Here is a 12,098-nt window from a genome sequence, read left to right as displayed (position 1 = left end):
ATAACTATCGGATATCCAAATAATACCGCACCAACAAAGTAGAAGAGGAAGGCACGTACATACTAAGTGATCGACTCCTCACCAATATGATAGTCTTTCGGCTTCTCCTTGAGTCTATTCAAATATCTCGAAGTAAACCAACTCATATTTATAGCTCCTCCCTTAAACTGCTCAGCCGATAATCTCAAAAACTCGTCTTGCTCATCATCTTCAACCAAATCAAAACCTTCAAAGAAACTCATCGCCGTAGTAAAAACCTCTTAAGTTTCATCAAAAGGAACGGCATCTCCATAACCAATTGGGATACCCGTGAGCATTGTGAAATCAAGAGGGGTAATCCCAAGCTCACCCCATGGGAAATGAAATGTGTGGGTAGTTGGCCACCACCGCTCAACTATCCCAAACAACAACGCCTGATCATTTTGTCCCAAATTAGAATTCAAAAAACTCCCAAATGGTGTGGCGGATATAATATCGGTAACCGTGACAAAATTAGGATCCGTTTTTGATTTCATACAACGCCACCACGACACAACATTTGAAAGTGCACAACGCACTTTCCATAAGTGTACTTCCTACATTCAACAAACACGCAATACGATATAATTACAACTATTTTTTTTTTAAAATAATACGACAAATTCAAACTAAAATAAACTAATATAAACTAATACAAATTCAAACTAAAATAATACGACAAATTCAAACTAAAATAAACTAATATAAACTAATACAAATTCAAACTAAAATAATACGACAAATTCAAACAACAACAAACTTGATATAAACTAACATAAATAATAATAATTAACATAAAAAAAAAATCAAAAACTTACTTGAGATTCCGCCACTCGATTTGCTACGTGTCGGACCGATGTTGACGCTAATGGTGGGTGGTCCTCGATTTCACAACGCGGTGGAAAATTAAACCCAAGTTCAATTTCGTCCTCCTCACCCACATTACGCGTTCTCGACGATGATCCTTTTTGCCCCTTTTTTTTGGAAATTTTAACATTTCCAAACCATCGGGAATGCTCTACATGTGGTGAGGTTGGTGGGGATGGGTTGGGGGGTGGAGAAGTCATTATGAATGGAAATTTGTGTTCAAAGGTTGTTAATGGAGGCTACAAAATCGGAATTTTGGCTGGAAATGAAGTGAAAATGGAGCCCCGTTCGTCTCGTTGATATTGAGCTATCGGGCGGGGATGTTACATCCTGTCTCGTTATAAAATATCAGGCGGGATGTTACATTCCGCCTCAGATTAAAACCTCCGGCGGAATCCAACATCCCGTCCGAAATATTTTTTATCACCTCTGCATTGCACAACTTCACCTTGTTTTTCACCGGGTTGGTGAAAAGAGGGGTGAAAAGTGATGAGGTGGCGGTGATAGAGGGGGGGAAAACTATGACTTGCATTGCAAATGCTCTTATCGTTTGAAGTGTGCAATTTTACATTTAGTTGTTAGGTTTGAATCTGTGGGATTTCGTTCTTATCGTTTTACTATTGAGCAAGTGAAATAAATGGATAATGAATCGAAGGTCAAAGTGGGCTTACAAAGTTAATGAGATTTGGACGTGGTGAGCACCTATTCTGGACCTAAATGCATTGGGGAATACTAACTTGAATTATAAATATATGACAGACTTTGAGTATGATAGAGAGAACCACTGTTCTAAAAATCGGTCTAGGCGGCCGCCTAGGCGGTGTCCAACCAACTCGCCTAGGCCCTAGTCGTTTAAAAAATTGGTGAACCGACTAGGCGGGTCTAGGCGGACCGATTAGGCGGGCTAGGCGGGTCTAGGCGGTCCAGTCAAGTTTTTTTTTTTTTTTTTTTTAATGTCAAAAAATAAAGGCCCGTATAGGCTTAAGATTTAAATGAGTTTAAAATACTTAAGTCTAATGTAAATTATGTCACTGTAACAAAGAGTATGTTTTTATATGAAGTCAATATTCTTCAACTATTACACATTTTTGTAATAAGTATTTTTGTTTGTGTTTATTTTTTGAATTATGGTAAATGATTTTCTTTATTTCTTGTAGTATATGTGTATATTACTATATATATTAGGAAAAAAACCGCCTAGCGCCTAGCCCGTCTAGGCACTGCCTAGAAGGCCTAGGCACTAGGCGCTCTCCCACCGCCCGACTACCGCCTAGCGTTTTTTAGAACACTGGAGAGAACTATGTCTTGGGCATGGGGTGGGATTGGAGGCTTTTTTTCAGTCATGAGTTTGGGGGGGGCAAACCTCCCACCTGTGTAGACTGTCTTAGGGCCGACACTGCCAAGTGGCACTTGGATTTTTTTGTTGAGTGCAAAATGCATGAAGTGTACCAAACTACACTTGAAGTGGCGCGCCATTTGCTGCATAAGGTAAGATGGGAAGATTGAAGTTGCAGCACCTTTCATCAAATGTTTGCTGATTTATTTGATTGAAAATGTTGCTAAATTTCAGATTTCACTATTAAAATTAAAGATGCTCTTACTGGCCTTCATAACGAGGCTTAGGAAAGTGCATATTGCAATTAAGGGTGCGTTTGGCAACCTTGAGAATTCTCATATTAACTGATTTTGGTGGGTATTACCATTCTCATGGGCTGTTTGGTAAAAACAACTGCGTGAATTAGAATTTTCGTGAGAATAGGACTACCACATTCAGCTGTACTCGAAGTCGCACCCAATTGAGTGAGAAACAGGAATAAGATTTTAGGGGAATTCTCGCGAAGTTAGTTGCCGAGAATAGTTGGGTTTGTTACGCTCAAATCTATTTAACAACTCCACTCTCCAAGCTTCATCCTCTACCTCAAACATATTCTTTTTTGCAACAAGTTCAACAAGGTACAGTAAAGTCTTATTCTTGTAAAAAAAAAATTCATTGTATGTCTTCTTCTTTGTTGATACACAAAGTCTTCTTTAATTTTCTTTGTTTTCTCTTCGTTGATAAGCAGGTTCGAAAATCGTTTTGTAGTAGCGGTGATACTCTCGCAGGTACTGCTACTTATCCATTGGTCTTTTTTTTCTTCTCTGTATTCAAGTTGGCGTGATTTTTTCCTTCAATTTTATTACACTGGTTGGGGTGGGGGGTTAATCCTAATTTGCAAGGTTACTTAATTACACTGATAGTAACGAATAACTCAATTGCTTTATTGATGCATTTTATTAAACCCAACTGATAGTAAAACATATCTGAAAGATGAGTAGTAGTATCAACGAAGGGAAATGTTCAAGAAGATATGGTGATGTGAAGCTTAGGAAAAAATTAGTGACAGATCTGATTAGTGTACAGGTTTGAAGATTCTACAAGGGCAAGAGATTTTAAAATAATAGTAATAGCTTTGAAATGGACTGAGTTGGTAAAAATAGCTTTGAAGAAACTCAAATTTAATGGAGAAAGAAGACTCGTACTGAGTTGTATTTTTTAGAACATAGCATACTCCATTTAGCGACCTGCTATCTTCACTTTTTGTAGGAATTGAACATAAGATTTCACTAAGACACCTACGTAGAAAAGTAATATGCTTCCCCTATAGGTCTGCTGTCATTAAGCTTATAAGTTCTATCAACTCTAGAATAAACTAAGTTAAGAAGTCCATATCATCCCACGAAAATTTGAGATTACTCGATTAAAGTAATCTGCTTCCCCTTTAGGTATGATCTTGCAAGGTTACCATAAGTTATCTAGTATGGCATATTTGTTAGTTCACACCAACTATATGTTGATTTTCCTTTCGGCAATAATGACCAATTATCACATAATTAGTTTCTAGCAGCTGGGTATTTCTATACTTGCACTTGGTAGCCCCTATATTTATGGTCTTCCCTCGACCATGGTATGACCTTGAAGATTGTTTTTATACTGCCAATATCTCTATAGTCTATAATACTTAAAACCAACAAGGTACAGTAAAGTTTTATTCTTGTAAAAAAAAAATCATTGTATGTCTTCTTCTTCGTTATACACAAAGTCTTCTTTAATCTTCATTATTTTCTCTTCGTTGATACGCAGGTTCGAAAATCGTTTTGTAGTAATGGTGATACTCTCGCAGGTACTACTACTTATCCTTTGGTCTTTTTTTTTCTCTGTATTCAAGTTGGCGTGATTTTTCCCTTCAATTTTATTACACTGTATTAAGGTTATTTCAGTTATCTAGTATGACATATTTGTTAGTTCACACCAACAATCCTTGTTGAAATCCCCCACGGATACAATAGAAGAATATGAAACCTGTATGAAATTCGCTATTAGAAAACCAATGATGACAATAACCTTGTTATTCCTGATCATAGTTCCTATCTTATTATTTGAATTAATCCTAGATATAAGTACTGAGAGAGATGGAGTAGTTGTGGTTTGTATAATGATTGCATGCTGAGTCTATTGAAGATTGTAAAGAGAAGCAAGGAAGGTTTGCTGAAGAATGCCTTTAGAAGGAAGCAAAGGAATGTTGGGTGGTAGACTATGGATATTGTAGTTTAGATTGTCGTCCTTCTCAAGATGATTCCAAAACTCTTCCTCTTGCGTTGTTATATCATTTAAAAAAAAAAAAAAAAAAAAAAAAAGGATTTTCAAATGGCTGTCATAATTCATAATAATCAACACTCAATAACTATGAGTCAATCAAGCTTAGAAACTAAGTCTAGTTTTCATTTGGAGTGTCTTGGGGGATTATTACTGAATAAGTCACCCATATATATATGTTGACTCATCTCAGTCATCTGCATGAGTTATTATTTAGAGAATGTATCAAACTTCGATCATGAGTAGGCAAGCATCTCACTTTCCGTCACTATTAGCACATGATTGCTTAGTGACGTAACTTAATGACAAATGACGAACATACACTCTCTTGTGGTTCTTGTTGTAAACAGTCTGTGTCTTGATGTTTCAACCTATAAAGTGTCACTTAAAGCATCCCCCAGTCGGGAAAACAGCAGGGATCCACATCTTCAAATGTTCCTTCCCAGGCACAAAATAAGCAGAGTAAGGTTGGAGTCCAATATAGTTCAACTTGCACGAAAACACATTGTTACTTACTTACTAAATAATAAGTAAATAATATTGCAGTCAAATAATTAGTGATGATATGCTCTACTGTTTACATTTTTTTTCCTCACAACTTGTTACTTACTTTTGTATATATACTCTGGAAATGTAGGAAAATGACAAACGATTACCAAGCTATTACATGGATTTGTTGTATTGTTGCATGGATTTATTATCAGATTGGATTGTCTATTGTATACATAGATCGAGAACCATCTAGGAATAGGGATTTAGAGATACATCAAATTCTTAGGAGGCTTTACTTGGAAAGTGATAACAATTGTCATGACATGCTCAGAATGAATAGGTTTGCATTTCATAGGTTGTGTGCACGATTAAAGGGAAGGGTTTGCAATCTAGTAGGTGGGTTGTTGTAGACGAGCAAGTGGCTCTATTCCTTCTCATTGTTGGCCACGACACACGTATTAGGCACAGTGCATTTGGTGTCATAAGATTTTCTAAAACAGTGCATCGACATTTTCACAATGTCTTGCGAGCTATCCTAAAACTTGGAAAATAAGTTGTGAAGCCTGCACGTGCAAGTTTTTCTCCACAAATGGGTCGTAGTGTACACCCAAGACCTTGGGCCATGAGATATTTCAAGGTAAATATTAGTTATGTACATCATAAAGTTTAAGGGCACTCAAATTCTTAGAGACCATTCACATTTAAATTTCTTATAGGATTGTGTTGGTGCACTAGACGATTCTTTCATGGCAGCAATGGTACCCTTAGATGACCAACCACGTTACCGCAACCGAAAGGGTGATATTAGACATAACGTTTTGGTTGCTTGCTCTTTTGATATGAAGATAACATGCATTTTAGCTGGGTGGGAAGGATCAGTTCATGACAGTAGGATGTTGAGATCCTCTGTAACAAGAGTTAGAGACAAGTTAATTGTTCCAAATGGTATACCTCTCAACTGTTTTTTTTTTTTTTTTTGGTAACTTATTATATATAATCGATTTCATGTTCACATATATTTTCCTAAATTCGATTCGTAGGCAAGTATTACCTTGGTGATGCGGGTTTTCCACACGCTCCTGGTTTTATGACGCCTTATCGTGGGACTAGATATCATCTGGCTGAACGTCTAGGACGAGAACCAGAAACAGCCAAGGAGTTATACAACTATCGCCACTCATCTTTGCGCAATGTGATTGAGCGTGTATTTGGGCTGTTAAAAAAATGTTTCGCTTACTTGAGGACAACCCCGTTTTATCCTGTTGATACACAGATAAAGCTAATACTTGCTTGTTGTATTTTGCATAACATAATACTAGATGATGATCCAAATGATAATGGCAATGAATGGGTAGACGAGCCTGAGGAGCAACACAATGATTTAGTAAATGACCAGGAGGCAATTGCAGCACTTGAACCAAATAATGATTGGACAAATTTTAGGAATCAACTTACAACGACAATGTGGAATGAACGGCCCCCTCATAGAAATAATTAGTTTGTCTTTATATGATATGATTTTATGATAAATTTTTTTTTATGAATTTCATCTTTGTGGTATGTTAATAGTATTTTTTTTTTTTTTTTGAGGAACTTGATTGGTTTCATTTTTTATCCATTTATTTGTTGGGGTTGGGTAATAATTAATATGACTAATTTTATGTTGTAAATTAGATGAATACATTTTTGACTATTTTATTAAATATGTATGGAATCCCAATCTGAATCTGGACCAAAGTTTCAACAATCTGGTCGTTTATTTTGGAATGACCAGATGGACCAGGTGATGTTGGACACGTTGCGTGAACAATTGTTGCTTGGTAACAAAGGCCAAGGGGGATGGAAAGTTGTAGCATATACAGCAGTGGTTAACAATGTGTTGCACATATGCATAATGAAAATCACGAGTACCAATGCTAGAAACCGTTTGAAGACATGGAAGAAAATTGTGAGCAGAGTGCAATAATTACTAGGTTTGAGTGATTTTGGTTGGGATGACTGTAAGAAAACTGTTACTGCTGATGAGTCTGTTTGGGCTGATGCTTTGAAGGTATTAGTTTTATGTATTACGTGTCATATTTTTTTTTCCCAATATCTAATAAGAAGTAAACATTTAACACTTGTTATTTCATATTTGACAAGGAAGGAAACATTTGAAAAAACTAAAGGGCAAGGGAATTGAGAATTATGCAGAACTTCTTGAAGTGGTAGGGAATGATCAAGCAAATGGCTTGAGAGAGACAACTACAACCATGGCTGATGAAGACATGCATGCTTATGATACAGAAGATAATGTGAACATGGAGGATGCCGATGATAATGTTGGGGATGAAGACACAATGCCGCCTACTCCTGATTCGTCTTCATCCAACCCAATCCTTGCTCAACCAAATGACAAACTAAAGGGTCGTCGGTCTGTGATTGCAGGGGTGCAACGTGAGATGGTTGGAATGCGTAAGGAAATTGGTCGCATTGCAGGTGCTATGGAGTCGACAAATGAAATGAATGATTCTCTTTGGGCTCCTGTGAGGGAAGCTTTAAAAGTCTTTGCTGATGTGGATGAAGACATTAAAATTGAAGCTATGGAGTGGTTTGCTCAAGATGTTGAGAAGCGAAGAATGTTTCTCAATATGGACGAACATCAACGTCAACGATGGCTCGTTAGGAAGTTTAATTACAACCCGATGCCATATCCAACTCAATTTTAGTTGGCATTTGGTTTCTACTAAGGAACTACATTTTAGTAGAATAAAGTAGTGTGGAAAACACTTGTTTAACATTTAGGATTTATGGTTTTTAGGTTCGTTAAACTTTTTATTTCTAGCTGGCGTTAGGAGATGGTTACATTGCTTAGGCTAATAAGTAGTTCTTTAATTTATTAAGTCTTTGAAATAATTGATGTACTAATGATGGTTGTTTATTAGTGTTTGTGTTTTGCTTTGTTAAACATTATTTAGTTATATGAAATATTTATATATATAAATATTTGTTGTTAATACTTATTTAGACAGGTATGCCAACTTTCCTACCACATCGTCATGTTATGTGGACAACTGAAATGAACTCTGTTTTGGTGGACACATTGAGAGAGTTGGAAGACAACATAAATAGAAGGGGCTTTAGAATTATTTCTTTTTGTATTGCCAATAAAGTGAGTTGCATATGTAGTATTGACGTCTCAGGTCCCAGTATTACAGGTAGGGTTCGTCAATAGAAAAAGATCAAAGAGGATATACAAAAATTGATATCAATTGCAGGGTTTACATGGGATGATGAAGTAAATTAAGTTCAAGCCGAGGAAGCTATTTGGAGCTCTCTATCAACAATGCCGGTACTACCAAATTATATATACAAATATTCTATCTACATGCTATTTTAGTTAATATACATATGATTGACACATTTTGTAAATTTAACAGGAGAGAAGGCACTTGTTACGATATCTTGGAAGATCACTTCCCCTGTACCAACACTTTGCTGAATTTTTTAACGATCAAAATAATGATTGAGAATGAACCCCCTATTGAAAACCAATTATCTGAGGAGATTGTAGATCAAGTGCAACCTGATGATTGAAGACATGCCTTTCTATTTTTAAATATTTTTAGTTGATTTTTGAATTTCAGTCAGTTTTTTTTTTTTTTTTTTTTTTTTTTTTTTTTTTTTTTTTTGTAATTTCAACAAGTTTTTATGTACTTCTGTCTAAAGTACGTAAAAATTCTATGACAGGACATTTGTTTCTTATTTTTATGTTGCAACTATTTTGAAATAAATTGATATTCTATAATTTTGACAATGCCCATTTTATATGTTAGCTTAGATAAATTAAGATTGACGATGTATAATATGTTGTAATGTATGAAATTTGATTTTCACATTTATACATTGTGTTTGGAATGACTATTATTTTGGTTTTGTGAAATACTTGAGCAAAAAAAATTTAACAAAAATGGTCTGGGAAATTGATGTGAGAATTCTTAGCAGCCAAACAACATGTGGAAAATTGACAGTGAGAATTACCGAGAATTATCATAGTTTGCCAAACAACCATAATTCTCGCATAATCATGAGAATCGGATTCCATTAGAATTCCATTTCTCGTTTCCAAACCCATCCTAAAATTAAAATGATAATTGGGCCGGGCCCTGACTCCAAAAATGGTAAAAGATCAAGGACAATATCGTAAACTCACGACTACCCTAACCCTTGAAGAGCTCTATATAAACATCAGTACATCTTCTTCACCATCCTCGGAAAAAAAAAAAAAGGCGCAGAGAGAGAAAACAGTAAGCACCTAATCGAAGATGCAAATCTTCGTGAAAACCCTCACTGGGAAGACCATCACCCTAGAAGTAGAATCATCTGACACCATCGACAATGTTAAGGCCAAGATACAAGACAAAGAAGGCATTCCCCCAGACCAACAACGTCTTATCTTTGCAGGGAAACAGTTAGAAGACGGGCGTACACTTGCTGACTACAATATTCAAAAGGAGTCAACCCTTCATTTGGTTTTACGTCTTCGTGGAGGTGCAAAGAAGAGGAAGAAGAAGACTTATACTAAGCCTAAGAAGATTAAGCATAAGCATAAGAAGGTTAAGCTAGCTGTGTTGCAGTTTTATAAGGTGGATGATTCTGGGAAGGTTCAGAAGCTGAGGAAAGAATGTCCTAATCAAGAATGTGGTGCTGGGACTTTTATGGCTAATCATTTTGATAGGCATTATTGTGGTAAGTGTGGTTTGACTTATGTTTATCAGAAAGCTGGTGGTGACTGAATTTTTTCTTAGTTTGTTATGTTGGTATTGAGGTTTTGGAACCTTTAGTTGGATTTATTATGTTTTGTTAAGGTGGGAAATGTTTTAAGACCCTTTGCTTTTTAATTATGTTGGTAATACTGAAGTTTTGGAACCTTTTTATTGAGATATTGTTATGTTGATTGATGATTGTGGTTATGTTTGGCATTTTGTTAGATGCTTATGTTACTGTTTGTCTGGTTTAGTTTAATCTGTTGGTTGAAATGAAATGGGACTTGTTTTTATGCTTTTATTGTGTGATTGTGGCTATGCGTGCTGTTTTTGAAGGCTAGAAAGCTAGTTGTAGATTGTCGTGAAAGGTTGTTGCTTTGGAAACCTGCACACCTTGTTCCTGACAAAATAGGTTTGTGGCTTGCGGGTTTTGATTAGACCCAATGTCTCTTATTGGATAATGGAGATTAATAGGATGGATTGAATTAAGCCATAGTTTGGAAGTCTCCTAATTTTGTTACAACTAAGAAAGTGGATTACTAAAATCCTGTACATGATACTACTTGAGGATTTTGGTATATTGGAATAGAAATTTTGCCATCTAGTTTGATCGTACTGTCAATAAAGGTTTGGGCACATTCTACCACCAACGTGCTTCATCATTTTTGTAGTACATCAACAAACATAGAATATTGTTTGTCTGTGTCTATACTTGTGTCTTTCATTCTTTTTGGTATGGTATATTATTCTTAATTGCACACAAGTTCATTTCTGTTACAGAGATGTGAACAAACATCCTCTCTGGCTGTTTAATTTTGGTCCAATAGGTTGTGGTGCTATACGGGTTCTAGAATTGGAAATGGGACAGAGTTGTATGTTACTCTTGCTTTGACAGTTGAACAAGTAAAATATATCAATTTAATACTTGAATTGAGGTAGGCATAATAGAGTTTGTGTTTCTTGTTACCTCAGTGTCAGCACTCGGCACCTTCATTTTGTTAGGTTTCATGGATTTTATGTTTTTTCTTTGTTGCATCTCTTACTAGGAATAGTGAATTGTTTTGTGAGCATCCCAAGTCTAGTTTTGGTGCTCTGGAATTGGAGTTGAGTAGGCATCAAGTAAACCTTGTCCTTCTACTTTTAAGCTCCATTCTTGTTACTAATTGTGGATAATGAAAGAGGAATATAACTTTTTTGCAGTACTTTTAATCTGTTGAATTTGTTGTTCAAGAACTTCAGATGAATTTGTTATGTTTTCTGCTTTAATTATGTGTTTGTGGCTCTGTTGTCAAAAGAGGCCTGAGGCGGCTGCTAGTTGTAGATTGTTGTGACTCGTGAAGGGCTTTCACAAGGAGTTACTTGGTAAACCTAACGCCATGCATCAACTCTAACACCCCCCTTGAGTTCGAATCAAATCATAGTTCGAAACTCTTAATCTTTCAAAACTAGGGAAACAATAACTTGGACACATATTAGCACACCTAGGGAATCAAATCAAAGTTTGAATCTCTTAATCTTTCGAAAGAAACCAATTACTTGGGGACATATATTAGCACACCTAGGGAATCTGACAAAAAGCCGTTTCAAGCCCTTGGAGTTTTGTGAAGTTTTGATTTTTGAATTACACTATGTGCTTCATCTCTTTTGATTACATGATACACTAGTGAGAAAAGTTTTAAGATTTACTTCTTACAATGCTTGTTTAGATGTAACCTTCCGATGTTCTCTGCATGAAAACTGGATTCTTGCACTCAAATTGTTATTTAAATTAATTAGACACAGAAAACTTGTTATATTTTATGACTGTGAGTAGGCGCTGGAATGTGCTATTTTAGCTTTACTCGCCACCAAGTTTTTTATTCAAAGAGGGTGAACTAAATGAGGAAAAACTAAGATTTGTAGAAGAGTCATGCAGTCTTTAGCTTGAGAGGTTGTTGTCTTTTTATATGGTTTACACATAACACATGTCTCAGGTCTTGTTACGTGAGTTGCATGGCTGGCAACAGTGGCAAGTGTTTTAGAGTCTGACTTGGGTTGACTCGGCTTACATGAAATTATGAAACTCGTTACTAAAGTACATAATTCTTCTTTTACTGATGAATTTGAGTACATCATTCTACCCTAAGAACAAGTGACACGGTCTATAATATATATATATATTTTTTTCGATAATACCTTATATATATATCATAAAACTTAAACCGATACCGGCAAAACATTGTAGTTCAGGAGGCACTGTGGGAGATGACACACTTGCTACTGGTAGTATGCCCATTTTGCCAACAAGTGTGCCTCTCCATTGTCTTTTCTGCTAACCCACTTAAAATTACAAAAAGATAAGG

At 35.9% G+C, this 12,098-nt stretch overlaps 1 protein-coding gene across 1 annotated transcript; it reads left to right on the top strand.

The window, feature by feature from the left end:
- Nucleotides 1-9,245: 9,245 nt before the first annotated feature.
- Nucleotides 9,246-9,963, top strand: LOC147480953 (ubiquitin-ribosomal protein eS31 fusion protein). The gene has a single exon (XM_086575781.1). It carries the CDS (start codon nucleotides 9,316-9,318, stop codon nucleotides 9,784-9,786), a length of 471 nt encoding a protein of 156 aa, XP_086431907.1. The 5' UTR covers nucleotides 9,246-9,315; the 3' UTR covers nucleotides 9,787-9,963.
- The last annotated feature ends 2,135 nt before the right edge of the window (nucleotides 9,964-12,098 follow it).

Source organism: Coptis chinensis, chromosome 8, assembly GCF_015680905.1.
Source record: "Coptis chinensis isolate HL-2020 chromosome 8, ASM1568090v1, whole genome shotgun sequence".
NCBI classification, from domain to species: domain Eukaryota; kingdom Viridiplantae; phylum Streptophyta; class Magnoliopsida; order Ranunculales; family Ranunculaceae; genus Coptis; species Coptis chinensis.
The sequence above is the reverse complement of the archived record's forward strand: the minus strand, read 5'-3'. Positions and strand labels throughout refer to the sequence as shown.

Coding starts and splice junctions, on each gene's coding strand:
- LOC147480953 (XM_086575781.1), top strand. CDS start 9,316: ATGCAAATCTTCGTGAAAACCCTCACTGGGAAGACCATCACCCTAGAA.